This window comes from Brienomyrus brachyistius, chromosome 15 (genome assembly GCF_023856365.1).
Source record: "Brienomyrus brachyistius isolate T26 chromosome 15, BBRACH_0.4, whole genome shotgun sequence".
NCBI classification, from domain to species: domain Eukaryota; kingdom Metazoa; phylum Chordata; class Actinopteri; order Osteoglossiformes; family Mormyridae; genus Brienomyrus; species Brienomyrus brachyistius.
The window spans coordinates 13,363,601-13,385,096 of record NC_064547.1 but is presented as its reverse complement, the minus strand read 5'-3'; the positions used below and the strand labels follow the sequence as shown (position 1 = coordinate 13,385,096).

The following is a 21,496-nucleotide window of genomic DNA, read 5'->3' as shown; positions in this document are numbered from 1 at the left end:
CACTCAAGGAAACATGGAGAAGTAAATCCTGGTTGTCTGCTTTTGTTCCACAAGTCAGGCAAACTCCTATGTTTAATGTATTTAAACTTTTTTTTTGGGGTTGGGTGGCAGGTATCAGTGTAAAAAAAAAATACGAATTAGACTGTATTTCTGAATCATTCCTCCCATATCTAATAATCCCATGAATGAGTATCAGCAGTGCATAGTTATATTAGATGATCCTTTCATCAACACGTGTTGTTTGCTTTTGGGAGCTTTTGTTTAAACAGATAGGAATTGGATAACTGAAGGTCTGTTTTTATTTATCATTATTATTTATTATTAATAAAAATAAATCCTAAAAATTCTTCCGGACCTACATTTTTCTCTGTCCACTTGCTGTATTCAGGGTCGTAGGTGCCCCCAGAAGCTATCCCAGAAGCTACGGACCCTAGGCACGGAAAAATCCAGGATTGGGTGCCAAGCAGTCTAACCTGAACCTAACGTGTTCTGAAATGAGCCGGTGTGACATAAGATTTAGGCAGCTTCCCATGAGTGGTTTAGTGAGGACTTGTCAGGTTGGCTTAATAGTTACTGTATGATTTCTGTTTTTTAAGGTAAAATAAAAAAGTTACCTTTCTGTTTCCATTTGATGTTGATAACTGCTGATTTTGGTTGAACTTGTTGGGCCCTGTGTGTTTTTCATTCCCCTGTAGGCTTTAAGTCACTTTGCTATGGTGTTTTCTTGTGTTTATAATTAACTCTTATGGCATGTTACTGGCTGTGTCACATCAGCTGCATGACACTCTGACGTTACAGTCTGTACAAATGTAGTTTGCTGCAAGGAACCAGGAAGATTTTCAATTTCTTTCTCCTTTCTTCATTGTAATCGATGCTTCAGAGGATCTTGTAATCGTTTGCCTTTCAGTCTTACACATGCTACTGTATAGTATCACTGTGATGCTTAAGAAGTTGTATGCAACTTTTTATTAGAAAGAGATTCTGTTGAATCCTTTTGGACATGAAATCTAAGTCCAGGTTTTGTGTGCCTTATGGGTGTTCACCTGGTGGGTATTGCTTTGGATTTTACCCAGAAACATTGCTGTTTTCCCAAAGTCCTGGCTTTCTGGACATCTGTGTCACTCGTTATCTGGACTTGGCCTTCAGTCTCTCTCTCTGCCATTGTCCTGATATCTGACAGCTGGTTGGTGGTCTTTAAACTGAAGACCTGTTTAAATTTAGAGAACATCTTCCTTTGTATATCTGTGCCTTATGATTGTTCGGTCACATCCTTTTCTGAGATCGCCCCACCCAGCCCTAACAAATCTGTGGTCTTATCTAGATCAGGTAGCGGCCTCCTTTGGAAGGAAAGATAACCCGCTGGATTCCGCACCTATTCTCAGGTCTGTTTCCATGGTAACGTAGTCGGAGCCCCCTGCGCCTGCTGAAAGGTGGTACCTGTGCTACAGAAATATAGTGTTACATCTATCAAGGTACAGCTGGGGCTGAATATGAACAGACTATCTCTTTTATTTTTTGGGTTTCTGTTGATACCCAGTATTTGACAAGCTATCATAATTGCAGTATTTTTCTTAAACCACGCACAGAAATTTGATAATGGGGAAAAAAAGATGAGACTGAAATGTGGCTGCTTTGTGCCCTTAATCGTCAGCGTTTAACCTTGCATATTCACATGCCAGATTTTCTTAGAAAAATCATATACTCTGGGAATACACACATTTTATTCACACCTTTGTGTAGTTGGCTTCTTAATAGCTGTATGATTGTGATCTACCTCATTTGTATATGGCTTGGAAAAAAGACTACGTAAATAGATGTGTAAATTTACTAGGTTTAATTTTAGTTGGTTAGGGTGCAGCTATGACTCACCAATTTTGAAGAATTTTGAGATTCTTTTCATAATGCTCACTGTTGACAGCTGTTAGATTTCCATACCGGCTGATTTTAAGGCCACCTGGTGGACTGTGACTGCTGACCATCAAGCACTCTGCTTAGGTGTGTCCTCTTTGTTCTTCCCCTATGGGATGTCTTCTTGTTGTGAAGCCACTTTTTGTCTGCCCGTTGGTTTTACCTTTTCCCATTCAGGGTGCAGTGTCCAGGCTACTTTTAGTTCCGTTGCACTGAGTGTATCTATTTGCAGTGTAGCCTTAGAACCCAAGCATCATTACCCAGAGAGAGTGCAGTAATTCTGTCGGAAATGGGTTCCCAGCTAGCCTTCTTCCGACTGCTTATCCTGGACAGGGTTTTGGATGCCCTGGATCCTATCCCAGGCAGCACAGGGCATAAGGCCGAGGTATACCCTGGACGGAATACCAGTTTGTCGCAGAGGCGATTTAAATTTAGCCTTATAAAAATGAAGTGCTTAGGAAAGTCACCAGAAAGTAAACGATTTAAATTCCAGGAGGGGAATTTAATGACCATTTCTAAAAAGAAATGAGCATGATTTTTTTTTAGGCACTGATGATGCAGTTGGAGGTTTGGGAGAAGAGAGGAGGAGGTCAAGAGGTGTTAGCTGTACTGGCTGGGTGTAGTGCACAGTGTCAGCTGTATACGGATAAGCGCCTCAGCCCCTAGGCCTCCCTAAGTACTTCCTCCAAGGGGAGAGAGTTCAATTAGCCCAGTGGGGGCTGTGTGACCCAGATCAACCCTGAGTACCCCATGCCTGGGCATGCAAATGAGCATGGGGAGTTTGTGGGCGAAATGACCGTTTCTTGTGCTGGATTTCAGGGACTGGGCAGAGATCTCGGATGCACTCTCTCTAGTCAGGTCTGCTCTGTCACTGTGCCGGCAGCTGGGGGGGGGGGGGGGGGGGGGGCTCTGTTTGTTCTGTCTGCCCATTTTCTGTTTGGGTTTTATCTGGCTGCAATATTATGGAGAGACATGGTGAGCCAGCCAAGCCACTAAGTCTGATGGTACGTCTGGCATGAGACTGGTATCGATCTGTCCAACATGCATACATTTCTAAATATCCATAGCGGTGCTTTAAACATGCATGTTTTTATTTTGGCAGAAGTGATATGGCTCACATCCATTTAAGGATTAGTTACCATGAATCCTTCAGTGATGAGTCTCCTTGTAGCATGTATGTCTGTGCATAAGCTAAGATTCATGTTTGAGCAGCTGCTGGGTCTCATAAATATGAACCAGCACCCAGTGTGGATGCATCACGCTGCTTCTGGTCTATATGCTCTCATTTGGCGTCAAAATATAGGCTTTTATCACGTAATGTAACCGCTGGTGTATTTCTCCAGTTGGATATTTTTACTTTTTATAGTTAATTACAGGAACAAAAGACTGATGGGATTGTTTTCAGAAGGTAGCTGGTTCCTAGAAACTGTTCACATGGCACAGACTTGAGCATTGGGAAGTGGTTTCCCTTATTTCTTATGGAGAAAAATCATCATTCGTTCCAAGTCTGTCTGAGAAACCCCAGTCGATTTTCCACAATGTATTGCTAACAGTCAAAAATGCCTATTAAAGCATTACATCCAGTACAAATCCAGACCATGAGTTTGTTTCAGCCAACCAGTTGAGTGTAAAGAGTCCCTTTCACAGAGTACTGAACTGGTTGGTTGAAACAAAATCTTGGTCTAGATTTGTACTTTCTGGACCTGCACTTTCCACTTCTGACTCCAGACATATTCAGGCTTTTATTTCTTAGATCATGTTGTTTTATTGTCCAAGTTGTGCATTCTAACTCTATTCTGTAAAAAATTGCACACATACAGATGTTCCTTGGAATCCATGGGGGATTGGATCCAGGATCCGCCAAACCCCCCCCCACCCCCCATACCAAAATGGCATATTTGCAAATAACCTACCCACAGCCTCTTGTGTACTTGAAATAATCTCTAGATAATACCTGTTGCAATGTAAATGACATGTAAATAATTATACTATACATGTTCAGAACTGATGCAAGCATTGTTGTGCATAGACAATATAGAAAATTCTCACTTCATTCGTGTGGATTCAGCATAGTGCTATCTTGTTGGCAAGTTCAAGGTTTGCTCTTTGGGATTTTTTCCCCTCTATTTTTACTCCACATTTGGTTGAATCCGCGGATGGGGAACCTGCAGATTCAGAGGGCTGACTGCCCTGCGTTTTCCGAATGCCATAGGCTGCAGTAGCGTATATAATGACCATGCAACTGGGCAGCCTGGAGGAACATCTGGTGCAACTTTCTGTGCTCATCTGCAGCATATCCGCAACATGATAAACACACGTGTGAGAGTGCAGTTGTGCGTGTCAGGCAGTGTGGGTATTTTACACAAATACCATCTCCGCAGAGGGCTTTGGTTCTCCATACAGATGTTTCTCTGGTATCACAACATTCCAGAGTCGTTGATGTCTTAGTTTTGGTATGTCCTGCAATGCCCGGGACATTCATCAATGAAGAAATAAGCCACTAGCCTCCGCCCCTCGAAAAAATCCAGAACTTAACTTTTGTTTGTTTATTCAAGGTAGTGGCCTCTTTGTCAGGAAATCACGCGAAAACTAATATGTGTCCCCCCCCCCCATTTTCTTTCTCTCTCTCTCTCTCTCTCTCTTCCCCAGGTCTTTTGGTGAGGTTGGTCCCGGAGTGGCTGCCAGAGGTGGAACTCCTGACGTGAACTAACCGGCATTTGGAAGCCGGGTCATTTTTTTTTCCCATTTTTGGATCTTGGCCTTGGAATTCTCTCATGGAGGAGTAGTTCTTATCTTGTTTCGTTTTTTTGTTTTTTTCCCTTTTTTTTTTTTAAAGGGAATATATATATATATATATATACATATATATAGATATAGATATATATATATATATATATATATATAAAGGAAGTTCTTTCGCCAGCCAAGAGACAATGTCGTCCAGCAGGAACCAAAATCCACACGGACTGAAACAGATTGGGCTGGACCAGATCTGGGATGACCTCCGCAAAGGCATACAGCAGGTGTACACCAGACAGAGCATGGCCAAGTCACGATACATGGAACTTTACACGTATCCTGTTGAGAGCTGTGCGTTTGAGGGTCTGATGTCTGTGAGCTATTCCCTGTGCAAGTCTCCAACTGTTCCCTAGTCATGAATTAGTTACTTGCATCTTTTAGCTTCAGCTTTGAAGAACAACCAGGGTCTGTTTTTAGAGGACACATGTTTTTTGCGAGCTTTTTTACCTGTGATGGAGCAAACGCATGCATCTGTAGTAAAATGTAAGGGCTGGCTGATATGAAATGAGGAAGTGCCTGTTGGCTGTCAGATTTTGCCAAGTGTGAACACACATTTTAGGGAAATCTCTTGAGGTACTCAGCTGCATAAAATTGTTGTTTTTTTTCATGGCTGATAGCTGATTCTGAAGCTGAGCAGATGGATACACTGGACAGTCCGATTACAGCTTCTTCGTTTTACTTGTATACCCCATTGGTGCAGAGTGATGCCACTTAAGGTCACAGACGGAAGACAGCATGATGTATTGTTTAAGCTGTCAGAGTTTTGAGTTTTATGAACTTTCAGCAGTGCAGGTATAAAGTGAACATGAATTACAATAGGTCCCTGCTTTTCCAGGCATTCACTGTCAGTGATAACCCCCCCCCCCCCACTGCTGATTTGAGGGTCATTGCTCCCGTTGGAGTAAAGAGTAATATCTTATGTCCGGCTTTCCTTACTTATGCTGGCTTCACATTATAATCAATAATTTTGTTAGAGCATTTAGAGATTTGTGCTGGCATTACTCACATGGCATCCATGTATCTGTTGTTAATCGATCTGGAGCAGTGTGGCTTTTGTCCCTGAGCTACATATTCATGTGTAACCTGTGCTAATCACTAGTCTAGCGAGAAGTTTATAGATCTAAAAATGACAGCATGTTGGAGTCATTGCCGCAGCAGCACCCAGCTTTGAGGAGAGGTGCGTATTGTGAATCCTGCATGGATTTAAGGGCATTAGCAAAGCACAGCTGCATTTTAGCCACTAGGGTAACGTTTCTCAAACTATGGATGTATGTCTGTGCATAATCCCCCGTGATGGGATTCCTACTGGTCCGCGGAGCTTCGTTTCTGCACCAATCAAAATTCAGTCAGATCAGGTCAGGTATAATAATAATAATAGTAATATTATCTATCTATCTATCTATGCGGATATGTATCATCGGGGCTGGGGCCGGTCGATTATGCGGGGCCCTGCAGCCCCAAAGCCTGACATAACTGGCCCCAGGACAAATAAGTTTGAGAAACGCTGCACTAGGGGACTTTGTGGAAGATGGCAGAATTCCCATGCTAATTTCTATTATGACCTTTATGTCTGTGTTGGATCAAGCTGAATCTGGTCATAAGTTGTCAATGTGAGTCTAGAATAGGTTTGAATTCATTGCAGAACGATGCATCGATTGTTCTGTTCGTATTATGGAAGGCACTTTTCTGGGATTTGCATGTACGATGTTTTAATAGCCTGCGGTTGACAGATTTTCTTTTGAAACTTCTAGTCTGATCCTCTGGTAAATTTACAACATCATAACAGCCTTCAACTCAGGGTGCTTTCCTAGAAGCAGTTTGTGATGGAGACAGCAGGCTGTCCCTTTTCCCAGTGAATACAGTGGGATTTGTTGAATGGTCTAAATGGTTTGAACATCAGTGGCGTGTCGGTCTTTGACGGCAGATGAGATTGAAACTTGATTTGTTACTTAAAAGCTAGCACAGTGTGCTCTTGCTGGTGCTACCACTTTCCAATGTTGAATCTGAGCCTAACTGCATGTTGCTCTCCATCTATGAACAAGTGCTTTATCCACAACCCTCTGTCGTGATTTCTAGGTGAAAGCAGACACTGTACCCTCCTTTACACTGCGACTCGGTATTTGGGAAGCGTTTTCCTCACTGCCGCTTCCCTTCTAGTCTGATCCTCTGGTAAGTTTACAACATCATAACAGCCTTCAACTCAGGGTGCTTTCCTAGAAGCAGTTTTTGATGGAGACAGCAGGCTGTCCCTTTTCCCAGTGAATACAGTGGGATTTGTTGAATAGTCTAAATGGTTTGGACATCAGTGGCGTGTTACAGAATGTTTTGTTTTCTTCCCTCCTTTTCATCAGACAGCTTGAGTATCAAGGATTTCTTCTACATTCAATGCAGGAGGCAAACATTCAGTACATTCAAATGGGGTAGTTTATAGAACTTGACTGTATTAAGACCAAGACCCCAGATTCTTGTTTCAAAGATCAGATAGTGTCAGAAGTGGAATGTTGCTCAATATGGACTTAAGTTGGCCTCTAACATTCAGCATAGATCCTAACCTCTAAGGACTGAACTTGGCTATCGACTTTTTGTGCCACGTTGTCTTCGGATGTTCCAGTTATCGGTGGAGTCACCGATGCTCTTGGGAACAGCTTTTAATCAATTTTTTTTGTTGTTAATATATGTAAATTCTTTGTGATTGGGGAATATACCTTTTCAGATATTCAGAGTTATGAGGCAGCCTACATGCCATTTTGACTAAAATTTTTCATGGTTCCCATGTCAGTCGTTTTGTTTTGGGGTAATTGAACCTCTGAGTGAAACTGATTCATTTCGCACTCGGCATCATATAGACGCTAAACAAACCGCTGTTTCATTATTGTGTGTTTAATTTAAATCTAGGCCTGTGTTTGTAGGCCTCGCTGTTTTGCCAGCCTGTTGCGCTCTTTGTCTGATTGCATTCCCAGTGGCTATCCTCACTGTAATTTTGTCCATTGCACCGCCTGACTTCTGCCCCTGGACTGGGTTTATATTTCATGTGGGGGTTGTAATTGCAGCCTCGTTTATAATTACAAGATGGATCGTACAGCTGCAGGAAGCGTTCCCACATTCTTCCTTTGAGCTGGCAGTGCTTTCAGTCTCAGGCTTTTGAAGCCCACTCAGGATTGTTTATGGTGGTACTGGTCTGTGAAGATCACCCTCATGGGGAGTGTGTGTCTGACACAGGTGGTTCTGTTAAAACAAGCCAATATTGTGTAGATGTCTCTGGGATTTTCTCGCATCATTCTGTGTTTTCAAAAACCGCAACTGGTAGTAAAGCTGGTTTTGAGCTGACTAGGTGACCTTAAGTCACTGATTCAGAAGACATTTTTTTTCCCTCTCTCCTGTCTTGTTTTTGGTCTTCTTGTATCAGTGACTTGCAGGTCCTGGACACCTAAAATTTACCATGCTGCGCTGCCCCACTGGTGTGGTAATATTAAATAGGTATGAAAGGTGTGTGTGTATAGCGAAGGTAAAAACTCCATAGATATTGAGAGATCTTCTAATTCTACCTCTGCCCACCAGTTCGTTGTTGTTATTCCTACAATCTTTAAACATCAGTTTGGTGATTTATATAAGGCATATTCAGCCACTCCTCATTTAGTGACCAAGACCTACCAGCTTGTTAAGCCACTGCATACAATTTCAGCCTTCCATACTCGGCATCTTATATCCTAAATGAAGTGAACATTGAACAGCATTTTCTACTTCCAAGACCTCTCTTTCTGGTGTGCATTGTCAGGCTTTTGGTCGTACACGTGAGCATTGCTCAGGAAATGATTTTTTTATTATTTTTTTTTTACCTGTTGTACTTGCCAACGGTCACTGACTCGGGTTGCTAAAAGATGAGTGCTGTACCCAAAACGTGAATTCCAGATTAGTATTCTGCTTTTCATTTTCTTCCTTAACCAATGGGTTAGACATGTCTATAACTACTGTACAAGCGTGCACCAGTCCAACCAGGCCCGGGGAGCCGGTGTGCCCCCCTCTAAACCTTCCAAGAAGGCGCCGACACCTGGGGGGGCCCAGTTCGTTGGGCTGGAGCTGTACAAACGGCTGAAGGAATTCCTGAAGAACTACTTGACAAACCTTCTCAAGGTAATCTCTCCCTCCTAATGGCTTTGTCAGAGATCTTGTAACTGCAGGCTCCTGTCGTATGTCCTGGTGGTTTTGGTTCTCTTTGCCCCCCATCTCTGTCCTTGGTGTTTCGGCCCTGCAGTTTGAACTTTCTCATGCTTCTGACTCAACCTGATTTGAGCCTTATAACAGGATGTGTTTTGCTTGCGTCTCACCCGCAGCTTATTGCGAAATGCTTTCATGCAGTAGTTGTGCAACGTGGAAGGAATTCCAGTTCACTGGCTGACGTCTCACTTTTGGAGTCAGACAGTTATGCTCTGACTGATACTGCCCCAGAGCCGTGTGTTGATATTGCTCTCTGATGGCCAATCCCGGGTACTTTTGTCCTTGTTCTTCCAGGATGTCATTTTTGTTGTTCAGTGAAACACAGCCGTATTGATTTGTTGTGTTTTTACTTTAAATCAACGCAATCTTTATTTTTTCCACACTTTAAGATTGGCCTAAGAATGGTCTAGCTCGCCCTTAAATTCTCTGCTTGATTTCTGTATAAAACTGGTAATTTGGATTTTTTGGGTATGCTCTAAATGGTCATGATCATTTTATTTATTTGTCATTCATCTTATTTTTGGTGCAATGGAAATAGTGGAAGACGCTCACTTGACAATGAATTTTTGCTATTTTAAGAAAAATAGGCAAGGAACTGTTTGGCAAAATATATTTTTGAATTGATTCAATATAGACCTCTAATGATATCTTCTTTTATAACACTACTGGGTAACATGTTTGCGCAGAGGGCAGTGAGGGAATGTGCCTCGTGATTGACAGGCAGAGGCCCACCTCAGTATGCCTGTCGCTTACAGTTTGGCCAAGGGGCATGAGTGGCAGGAACCCCAAGGACTATAAAACTGTAGGAGGAAATCCGTCAGCCAGTCCTGAGGTCAACTTCCATTTGTACAAGCAAGCATTTACTCGCGCCTTTCTCGCTGCATCAGCAGACGTCACTTTCTCAAGTTTAATGGTGCACTTTTCTCTCTAAGGATGGGGAAGACCTGATGGATGAGAGTGTGCTGAAGTTCTATACACAGCAGTGGGAGGACTATCGGTTCTCCAGCAAGGTGTTAAATGGTATCTGTGCCTACCTCAATCGACACTGGGTCCGCCGCGAATGCGACGAAGGGCGCAAAGGCATTTACGAAATCTATTCGGTAGGAGATCAGTGTCACAATCCGTCCGAAGAAATGTATATCTACCTTTTACCATAAATGGTTACTGGCGTCTGAATATATATATTTTTTCTCTCCTCCACTTTCCAGCTGGCCTTGGTTACATGGAGAGAGTGCTTGTTTAAACCTTTAAATAAACAAGTGAGTATATATTGTATACTGCGACTGTTTCCTGCTTGGTTTGGTGTTGTGTAAGAAAGGTAACATTATTATGTCATTGATGGTAGCAGTAGACGGTCCAAGATCTCAGGTGTTTAGCCATTATGTTACTCTCTCTATCACATTTATGGTCTCTTTACCACAGTCAGTTTGAACCTGACCAGTAACATAGTGCCTCAGTAGTTACTGCTGCTTTTCATATCTTGCTGTTCGAGTCTCCTGTGAAACTCCAGTTCACAAACTAAGTACCCAAGGGCCAGTTTTTTCAGTTGTTCTGCTGATAAGTAGTAGTCAGCTGAGCGGTATTGTCGAACATGCGGCCACATCCAGTCGTCATCTCACGCCCCCGACTCCTCTCCCGCAGGTGACAAATGCAGTTTTGAAGCTGATCGAAAAGGAACGCAATGGGGAAACAATCAATACCAGGTTAATCAGTGGTGTTGTCCAGTCGTACGGTAAGTGGACGCACTATTAGAATCCAATAGTGACCTGTTTTCGTCCTCCGCTGCAATGTGTTCTGTGGGATACGCACTAATACAGATAAGGGGGGAAAGAATGACCACCTCCTGACATTAGCTTCAGTTTGTTAGCAAGCGGTAGGTCTCTTGATAGTAGGATGCTACAAAGCATTATTGATTTTTGAACGGGAAGACTGACCGCATGTTTTCACTTCTTCCAGTTGAACTGGGCCTGAATGAAGATGATGCCTTTGCTAAAGGACCCACATTATCTGTGTACAAAGAGCACTTTGAGACTCAGTTCTTGGCAGACACAGAGCGTTTCTACACAAGGGAAAGCACAGAGTTCTTGCAGCAAAATCCTGTTACTGAATACATGAAAAAGGTGAGTTGATAATGACACTGCTTGTGTTTCAATTTAAGGTGCTGACATGCTAAGGTAGTAGCAAAATGCTCCTTGTTGGTTGGGTAAAGAAATAGGTCCAGGTGTTCTTTAGGAAGTCTGTCGGCCATCGTCATGGTGGCCCTATGAAGCAATTTCACATGCATCTGAGTTTGCAGAAGGAGTCATGAGCAAGGAGGCTTAGGCGTGAGAACTTCCTTAACATGTTAATTTTGGGCTCCTACTCAGGCAGAGGCACGGCTTCTGGAAGAACAGCGAAGAGTTCAGGTCTACCTCCATGAGAGCACGCAGGACGAGCTGGCACGCAAGTGTGAGCAGGTGCTAATCGAGAAGCACCTGGAGATCTTCCACACGGAGTTCCAGAACCTGCTGGATGCCGACAAGAACGAAGGTGAGCGCCGGGCCCTCTGACCTCACGGCTACTGGCTGGCCCACATGTCTCGTCATGGGCTCCCTTGTGCGATCCCTGCAGATCTGGGCCGGATGTATAACCTTGTGTCCCGGATCACGGATGGTTTGGGGGAGCTGAAGAAGCTGCTTGAGACACACATCCACAACCAGGGGCTGGCTGCCATCGAGAAGTGTGGAGAAGCTGCTCTCAATGTAAGTTGGTGGTGAAAGTTGGAATTTAGTAGATGAGCCATATGTGTTTGACAGAGAATCTGCTGCATTGTCCTGCTGTACTTTTCACCATTGTGATTAGAAATATTTTAAACAGGAATATTCACTATAAAAACAAAGTTAATAACATTTCAGCTTTTTAAGCTTTCTGACTTTGAAAAGTCCCAACTGAGATCTGATACGAGTCTAAACCGAACTGCTCAGTCCTGTTTTGTTGTACAGAGTTTGAACGATTGTACTTATCCCCACACTTTGTTCAAAAAGAAATGGCAATATTTAGCCAGTGTTGCCTGGCAACTGGATCTCTCTGGGTTCATATTTTAGTCAAGCTTTGCAGTTTCTTGTGACATTAACCTTTTAGTGTCCATTTTTAAGATGTCAGCAGTTTCAGTTGATTGATGTTGGCCGTTGCCTTTGGAAGGCCATTGCAGATGGTGAAGAGACTGTGTTTTAATGTAGAAAATGAAGTCGTATCCCATTCATAGTATTTTACTCATTTTATTAGGCCAGATTGGTGTAAGAGATCAAAGCATGTTTTGCATAACCAGCCTTTTTACCCTCTTGCTCTATCAGTGAGGTTTTGTGATTTTTGTAAGGCTTATGTTGTGTCCTTTGCGGTCAGAGAGGGGTTTTCTAGGGGCAGTTGAGGGCCTGGGCTGCATGCACAGACAAGACATGGATTTGTTCTGGTTAATGTTAGACCATTCTTTATGGGTCCACTTTATTCATAGTGCTTTGTAAAACCAGCTCAATCACCTTCCAGTTCAGCTTCAGAGGAATGAAGCATTCAAGCACTTTTAAAGAATGCACTCTGCCGTGACCATGGCCCGCTCCCTGGCCACTTGCCCTGAGCCGTATTGTGTTATGGAAATGTTTCCCTCACGTCAGGCCAAGTTCATCTCGGGTGCTGCCCTGGTTTAAATAGCATAGAAGAAATCATTCATTCTCGGCGAGGGATGAGCGTGTTGGGCTGTGTTTTGGCTCGAGCTAAGTCTCTGTGAAAAGGGGATCATTGTAGGGAAGGTGTCCAAACACAGGCATTGATGAGTGCTACCTGGCTCCCTTGTCTTCAAAACCTGCCTTGACGTGGGTAATGGAATAGCTAGATTTTATGAGGGATGATCCAGCTTCCATTTGGCACGTCTGGCTGAACGTGGATCCGCTCTTGTTTAGTCATTTGCGCTGATTTCGGCACAATGGTTTAATTACTCTCGAGTAATCACAGTTCCTTGGTTCAATGAAGGCTTGGCTGTACAGGCTGGTCCATCTCCCGAGACTGCTCCCAGAAACCTAATTAAAATAACACACGGGCCCGTCTCACTGGGCCCGGCCACATGTGATTTTCCTGGAGGTAGACTGCAAGAAGGTCCCTCCTCTCGTCAGTTTGGGTTAGCCGGTTCTGTGGAAGACAGAAACGATTATTGTTTCTCTCTGGCCCACGAGTTCCCCATCTGCATCGACGTGCCAGCTCACCGTTTTGTTTTTTTTTGTTTCTTTCGTTATTTGGAAGGACTCCCGGATCCTTTCCAGTCTTCCTCACCTCGTTGAATGTCGAGTGTAAACACAGTATTTTTATTATAATATAGTCCCCTGGATGGCATATTTCTACATCACTGATGTCAAGTCAAGTGGGCTTTATTGTGATACCATCCATATGCAGTGGTGTGGAATAACATTCCTCTGTGACCACAGTGCAGCATACAGTTAGAGTATGACTGTTGCAGCCTGAGGTTCCAGTAGCAGCTCACTTAGTTTCTTCTGTGACTATCATTCCTTTTCTTCCCAGGCAACTTTTTGAAGCTTTCATGAAGCTTCCGCTATACTGGTTCCATGATATTTACCTTTGCAGTTTTAGCAAGACTTATTCTTGTCACCGGGAACTCAATCTCATGTGTTCAACTCCTTTTTTGTTTTGCAGGATCCTAAAATGTACGTCCAGACCATCTTAGACGTACATAAAAAGTACAATGCACTAGTAATGTCGGCCTTCAACAACGATGCCGGCTTTGTGGCGGCGTTAGACAAGGTAAGTTTGTAAGGATTTAATCTGGGTGGTATAGCTTATTACTGTTCTGTTTGAATAGGCTTAGTTTGGCTAAGGCACGGTGCATTTTTAATTAATTTTTTCCCCCTCTACAGGCTTGTGGCCGATTCATCAACAACAATGCAATCACCAAGATGGCTCAATCTTCAAGTAAATCACCAGAGCTCCTGGCCAGATACTGTGACTCTCTACTGAAAAAGAGGTACGAACCCCACTTTGGTTGCACGAATCTCTTATTCTCAGTCCTTATCCTCTAGAACAATGTGTCCCAGTCTGGCCCTTGGGGACTCGCAGAGATTCCCAGTTTTTGTTCCTTCCCAGACCAGAAATGTGGACTGGGAGGGAACTGGTAGGAGGGACTGTGGGTCCCAGAGGACCGGATTGAGAAACACTGCTCTAGGAGTCTGAGCCGTTCCGTATATTCCACCATCAGCACACTGACTCAAGTAATCTCCTAATCAAGCCAGTCATCTGCTCATCAAACCCTTTATTAATTAAATCAGGAGAGCTAGTGGTGGAATAGAAGACATGTGTAATGGCAGGTGACTCCTAGAAGAACAAAGCACTCTGTTCTGCGCCTTCATATTTACTCCCTGTCTTCTGAGACTCTGACCCTTAATGACCTCTTTATTTGCTTAGTTCATCATTGGAACTTGGATTGCCGATGCTAATTTATTGCACATTTGTGAAAGCACCTTGCCGAAAAGTGCTCTGAAGAGAAGGATAATCTTCGTTATCTAAGTTTATATGCACAACCTGTAATACACATTTTTCTTTTCCATAAATATTTTTATTGTTCTTCCTTAGAATGCAGCCAGTAACTGGACTAGAGTACCTGTGTGTGATGTACCAGTTTTATATTAAGACTATAACTGCTGGCTAAGTGTGTGTCCTGGGTATCAGTAGCTGTTGTGTGTGTGTTTGGATTCATTTAGGTGTGACACTCTAGGTTGCTGGTATTATTTATTGTTTTTCATCTGTCTCCCACTCAGTTCAAAGAACCCAGAGGAAGCAGAACTGGAAGACACTCTGAACCAAGTGGTAAGTGTGGTCCTTCAGTAACTGATAAATGTTCTTTTCATTTTCATGCTTGGTGCCGACTCTGACATCCATCCCTTCTGGGTCTTACTTTAGTTACCATCTATGTAATATTTTTACATCCTTTCTCTTAACAAATGTCTTCCTCTTCCAGATGGTGGTCTTCAAGTACATTGAGGACAAAGATGTGTTTCAGAAGTTCTACGCTAAGATGCTGGCGAAGCGATTGGTCCATCAGAACAGTGCCAGTGACGACGCGGAGGCCAGCATGATCTCAAAGCTGAAGGTTGGGCTTCCTCTTCACGTTCCACTGTTTTTGGCTTCAGGAAGCAGGTTTAGGGCCAGTTCCTGTATGTCTCTGAGCAGCTTCCAGTTCTGAGTTTTACTGGAAGTTAGAGCTGCAGAGCTCCGAAGGTGAATCATGCAGTGATCTGAGTTTAGTCTTCTCTGTGGTGAAGGGTGCCCTCAAATCCAGGCTGGGTCACCTTCACTGGATGACTGAGATGGCTTGAGATTCCTCTACTTCTCATTGCTCTACAGTGACATCTACTGATAGCAGGCTACCTACAGGTGGAATTTCTTGAATGGGATTGTGCTCCCAGAGTGTTAGGTGGTAGCCCTGGGGCTGGGAAGGTGCGAGTTGCTGTCATTGTGTGTGTCCGCAAAGGTGTGGCCTTTTGCATGGAGTTATGCTGCGTTCCATTTACCTCGGAGGTCGGAACTTGGAATGACGTCACATACAAATTAAACGCGCTCCAGTACAAGAAGTCAGAAACCCAATTAGCAATACCAGGAATCCATATCAAACAGCAAGATTTTTTTCTTAGCCGGACAATTTGTCAGATTTAAATGGCTTTGATCTTCATTCAATTAAAATTAGCCCGAACTACCTTGAATCCAACAAATAATCTGTTCTAGCCCAGTTAATCATTAGCCATTGTTAGCAATATCAGTTAACACATTACGCGCGGTGCATTACGTATAAAACTCTGTAGCAACACATCCTCAGATAAGTTAGACGGTATAGTGTGTGCAACTAATTTAATGAGCCACAAATGAGAAGTAGTGCTTAAACAGTATAAAACGACAACTTTCTGTTGATAAGGCGTGCAGCCATCTTGGATTCTGAACTCAGGATCTGCTGTGCGAGATATTTCTCGGATCTCCGAAAACGGGAAAGCGCATGTCATAATTTCCGGCTTCAGTACTTGGAAACCGAGTTCCGATGGCAATTGGAACGCACTATTAGTTTGGGAGTTGTGTGTTTGGGGCAGAGCCACCTGGAAAATGTAGCAAATGGACAATAAAATGGGGGGTTAACAAGCAAATAAATTGAATTTGTAAAGTAAATTTGTCTGGATAAGGTTTATTTTATATTTTCAAATATTGCTTTATAGTGGATGAAAATAACGTTACACTAATTTGTTCCCCATTCTGTGTCTCTCTCCAGCAAGCATGTGGCTTCGAATACACCTCTAAACTGCAGCGCATGTTCCAGGACATCGGGGTGAGCAAAGACCTCAACGAGCAGTTCAAGAAGCATCTCTCCAACTCAGAACCGCTGGACTGTAAGAGCCTCTCCACCCGCTCCCTGACATACTGACGTGGGTCATTAACATCTCCAGGATCATTAGCCTCGCTCACTTTCCTGCTGCATGCCTCTTCCGAAAGTGGGTTATATTTTTGTGAGAGGTGCGATACCTCCTGATTGGCTCATGCTTCAGGCAGAAGATACCTCACCTGTGCCAGGCTTTTAGATGCGCATTCACCAGCCTGTGATGTCAGCCTGTACAGCAAGTCTGGCTGGTCGATGGTCAGGAGTAGCATTCCTAAACATGGAAATGATTTTCCAGTTTAACCAATCCGAACGAGCGTTAACCCGACATGAAGAATACACATTACGTCATGTGTAATGTAGAACCTGCATCTTCGTGGACGCCAGCTTCTCCACCATCTGTTTAGTGACAGACGTGGCCTGTGTGTTGCAGTGGACTTCAGCATCCAGGTCCTCAGCTCCGGTTCCTGGCCCTTCCAGCAATCCTGCACATTTGCCCTGCCGTCCGAGGTAAGAGACCCCGTTTCTTTTTATGTATGACCTCGTCCTTTAGTTATTTACTGGGTCATCCAGGAGAAACTCCAACATAGTATAAGCACCCGTAAAGCCACAGCCTGGTTAACTAACACAAGTATTTGAACCAGTGTTGCCTCGTTGTCCTTGAGCTCATGTTACGTCAGCTGTGTTCTTGGATTTGCTGGGATGACACGCTGGTGGGGGCGGCATGGTGGTGCAGTGGTTAGCACTGTTGCCTCACACCTCTGGGACCCGGGTTCGAGTCTCCGCCTGGGTTACATGTGTGTGGAGTTTGCATGTTCTCCCCATGTCGTCGTGGGGTTTCCTCCGGGTACTCCGGTTTCCCCCCACAGTCCAAAAACATGCTCAGGCTAATTGGAGTTGCTAAATTCCCCATAGGTGTGTATGTGTGAGTGAATGGTGTGTGTGTGCCCTGCGATGGGCTGGCCCCCCATCCTGGGTTGTTCCCGGCCTCGTGCCCATTGCTTCCGGGATAGGCTCCGGACCCCCCGCGACCCAGTAGGATAAGCGGTTTGGAAAATGGATGGATGGATGGACACGCTGGTGTGGCACTTTGTGACTTCACGTCATTCGCTTTGTTTCCCCACAGCTGGAGCGGAGTTACCAAAGATTCACGTCCTTCTACGCCAGCAGACACAGCGGCCGCAAGCTGACCTGGCTTTACCACTTGTCCAAAGGGGAGCTGGTCACCAACTGCTTCAAGAACCGATACACGCTACAGGTCTACCTTTATCTTCTGTCTGCTAAGCTTCACAAATTCTCGCGTGCAGCCTTCTCACAAATGGCAGTTTGTTTTGGTTATCACATTTAAGCACAGCAATAGTTTTGAGATGATTCCAGCTTTATGTGCTGTAATATTTGTATGGGTGTGGCACAGTGGCTCACTGGGTAGTATTTTCCTTTACACCCCCCAGGAATGTAGTCCACCTTTGCTCAATGCATGGGCAGTCTGCATATTTTTCATCCCGTGATTTTTCTACTGCTATCCCGCTAATGAAAGTTGGGGTATTTATAAATAGCTTTGTGTGTGTGTGTGTGTGTGTGTGTGTGTGTGTGTGTGTGTGTGTGTGTGTGTGTGTGTGTGTGTGTGTGTGTGTGTGTGTGTGTGTGTGTGTGTGTGTGTGTGTGTGTGTGTGTGTGTGTGTGTGTGAGACCGATCAACAGCGTGATTATAAACCTGTTGTTTTGACATTATGTTGACCATTTTTGGGTGTCCACAAGGGAAACTCAATTTTGTAAAAATCGGTGACTACAATCAAAAAACTAAAAAGGTTGCTTATGGTTAAGGTTAGGGCTGGGTAGAGATTACGGTTGTCATAATTATGCCACAGAAATTAATTGGGGAGTCCCCACAAAGATAAGTATATGTGAGCCTACATGTGTGCAGCTCCTGCAATGGCCTGCCATCCCATCCAGGCTGTACCGTAGCTGCCTGGCAGAGGCTCTGGCTCCCATCACTGGGATTGGTGCTTAGATGACGAATGTTTATATGGGCGGAATCCTTTGGAACTGATTACAGTCCGTGTTAAATGACGAATGCTGGGGATGTGAGTGAACATTGCCCTCTGGTGGCTATCTGTCACCCCGCTTGGGCTGGGTTGCCAAATTAGTGATGTGCAGTGCATCCCCCATCCAGGCATCCACTTTCCAGATGGCCATCCTACTGCAGTACAACACAGAGGACATGTACACCGTGCAGCAGCTGGCTGACAGCACGCAGATCAAAACGGTAAGGCCCTGTACCTCGGCCACCCTCAGGGGGGGCAGGCTGTTACTGAACCCATGACAGGGGAGATTATGCCCTTATCTCACATTGGTGTGTTTCCAAACATGCTTTTTTACAACTGCCATTATTTATCTACATTTTAAAACTTTTTTTTTTCTTTTCTTTTCATTTTCCAGGATATATTAGTGCAGGTTCTGCAGATTTTGTTGAAGTCAAAATTATTGGTAAGTGCATTACACTTATCTTCAGATAAGTGAATATATATATATATATATACATTTTGTCTAGTACTTTTGTACAGTACGTATGAAAACATCAAGGCCTCTTTTTAATAATTAGCCTCATCCATTGATTATGAGCCTCCTCTGGCTGACATTGATTTGATGGATGTTTTTTTTCCACCAGCTAAGAGTTCCTTTGGTAATTGAATCGGGCGGAAAAAAGTTTCTTTGATAAGTTGGGTTGAAAGTAGAGTTCAGGCTTATCTTGCTGGGAACAACAGAAGTACGTCGTACCTCTGTGATTAAAGGGCACAGAGAATGTGTTCATCTCCCACGATGTGTTGAGTCTTGGAGGCAGGAACAAGGGGCTTTATACCTCCTATGCGTTCATTCTAGTGAGGGAAGGACGCCGCTCACGCCAAGCAGGTCTCAAAGTATCAGGCAGGTTAAATATTCACCATATTTCCCCTCATTCTTTCCTCTTTCATGTACCCCCTTTAATTGAGGGTCTTCCAGCTATTCCGCACAGCTGTTTTGTCAGATCCCTGATTTAGGAACTTGCTCAAGTATGATGACAATGGAACACATTGAGTATGTGGAGATCATTGATGGAGATGGAGATCATTGTTGTGTTGGAAATCTAGTGCTCGAGGGCTTTCGGAGGCTCCAGGCAGGTTCCTCAGCTCAACACCAAGGGTGTAGCCCATCTGGCTTGTCTCCACTCCGTTCAAGATGGCGTCCAGGACACCATGCATTGTGTCTAACTTGCTGTATCAGCAAAACCAAAATAATACATTATTCAGGAAACAAACGAGCAGCTGCCCAGCACCCGTTTTTAATACCACAATGGAAATACCTTGTGGTTTGCTATCATTCTGTAGTATTCCTAATGCTGTGGATTTGGTACAAAGCATTGGATTTCCTTACGGTTGTGTATAACTACTTTTATGTTGATGTTCAGGTTCTAGAAGATGAGAATGCCAACGTTGACGAGGTCGACTTCAAGCCCGACACCTTAATAAAACTGTTTCTCGGATACAAGAAGTAAGATGTTCTGCACTTTCTTATGTCCATGCGCGTTTTTGCCGAACAAGGTCAAGAATGGTGTTTCTGCTCCTGTGTGCAGTAAGAAGCTGCGAGTCAACATCAACGTGCCCATGAAGACTGAGCAGAAGCAGGAGCAAGAGACGACCCACAAGAACATTGAAGAGGACAGGAAGCTTCTCATACAGGTCAGAATCAAAATCAGAATTTAATAGCTAGATACACCTGACTGTACTAGAAATGTGTTTTGGCAGTATTGGTGCATACATTCGCAGATGACGTAGAACATAAATTAAGAAAAATATATATTGAATATGAAAGTTTGAATACTTATTAGAACCAGGTTCCCAAATTTATCAGATATTGCTATATATTCAGTATAGACATGCATACATAGCAGCAGCAAATCTGCACTGATCCACTTCTCGCTTTCATGCCTCTGCATCTGTGTGGACAGCTTGCAAATGTGCATGTAACTTGACTGTAAGCATCCACCATCTTCCAATCCCCTTCACGAGTGCCGTCTGCTCGTACACTTGCAGGCTGCTATCGTCAGAATCATGAAGATGAGAAAGGTGCTGAAGCATCAGCAGCTGCTGGCGGAGGTCCTGAACCAGCTGTCCTCGCGCTTTAAACCCAGGGTCCCCGTCATTAAGGTCAGTCTCTCTCACCTATTCAGCCACAGCCTAGCTGATGAATCCAGTGTAATATTATGAAAAGAAAGCACTTCTGATCCGTTTTGTATAGCCTGTCTAAATAGAGAATGCTTTCAGGCGTGATGCTTTACTGTACTTACACAGATAATGGCAGGTCACCATATTTCTCTGGGTTTTGTAGTAATAGTTTTGTGGTTGTGGTTTCAGAAATGCATCGACATCCTGATAGAGAAGGAGTACCTCGAACGTGTCGATGGAGAGAAGGATACGTACAGTTATTTGGCTTAGATGTTATCCCGTTTCCCCTCTACACTTTTCTTTTTAAAATTTTTTTTTTAAATTCTTTTCTTCAGAGTCTATGAAAAATTACAAGGTCATTCCTCTTGACTTTTAGTCAATGTTGTCAGGAATGTGCAAGCAGAACCTGGAACTGACAAGGTGACATTCTCGATCTCTCAAGTTGACTTGTTGGTGGCAGAGTAGCTACAGTTTTGGATGTCCCTTTAAAACTGAGGCTGGGTTGTCTTCTAGCCCCTGTCCTGCATTTACATCCAAACTGCTCAGGATCGAAAGACACGTTGCGACATGTAAATATGGACGTGCTCTCCCCCCTCCCCTACCCCCTGCCCCATACCTAGCAAAATAAACATGACAAAATCAAGATCCCCCAAAAGTGTGGGGCTGCATGCTACCGCCTATCTGCATTTAAGCAAAAGAAATCGGAACCGGATATGAAAAGGCTGCTGCTATTGGCAGTGGTTGTAATTGAAAAATACATTTTAAAAACTAATTTATGAATGCAATTCGGGCAGCACTTTGAGAGAGCGTAAGTGTCGGAATGGGCCCTTAGTACTGTGTAATCGGCACCTGCTACGAGAATATCATTTGTATAGTGTGATTCATTTTTTAAGTGTGATAAATAAAAATTAAAGGTTTCTTGTATACCTTGTAAAAGTCTATTTTCTTGGAAGTACTTTTCTAGCAGCATAGCTGA

General features: G+C 43.7%; 1 protein-coding gene across 1 annotated transcript; it reads left to right on the top strand.

Annotated features, from left to right (window-relative positions):
• Positions 1-4,763: 4,763 nt before the first annotated feature.
• On the top strand, positions 4,764-21,444 carry cul1b (cullin 1b). The gene is made up of 21 exons (XM_048977164.1): positions 4,764-4,981; positions 8,661-8,838; positions 9,855-10,022; positions 10,131-10,181; positions 10,564-10,654; positions 10,879-11,042; positions 11,289-11,451; positions 11,533-11,663; positions 13,600-13,707; positions 13,821-13,927; positions 14,718-14,766; positions 14,918-15,049; positions 16,214-16,331; positions 16,752-16,828; positions 17,445-17,576; positions 18,492-18,584; positions 18,758-18,805; positions 19,764-19,846; positions 19,929-20,034; positions 20,389-20,502; positions 20,710-21,444. Exons 1-21 carry the CDS (start codon positions 4,842-4,844, stop codon positions 20,788-20,790), a joined length of 2,334 nt encoding a protein of 777 aa, XP_048833121.1. The 5' UTR covers positions 4,764-4,841; the 3' UTR covers positions 20,791-21,444.
• Positions 21,445-21,496: the final 52 nt, after the last annotated feature.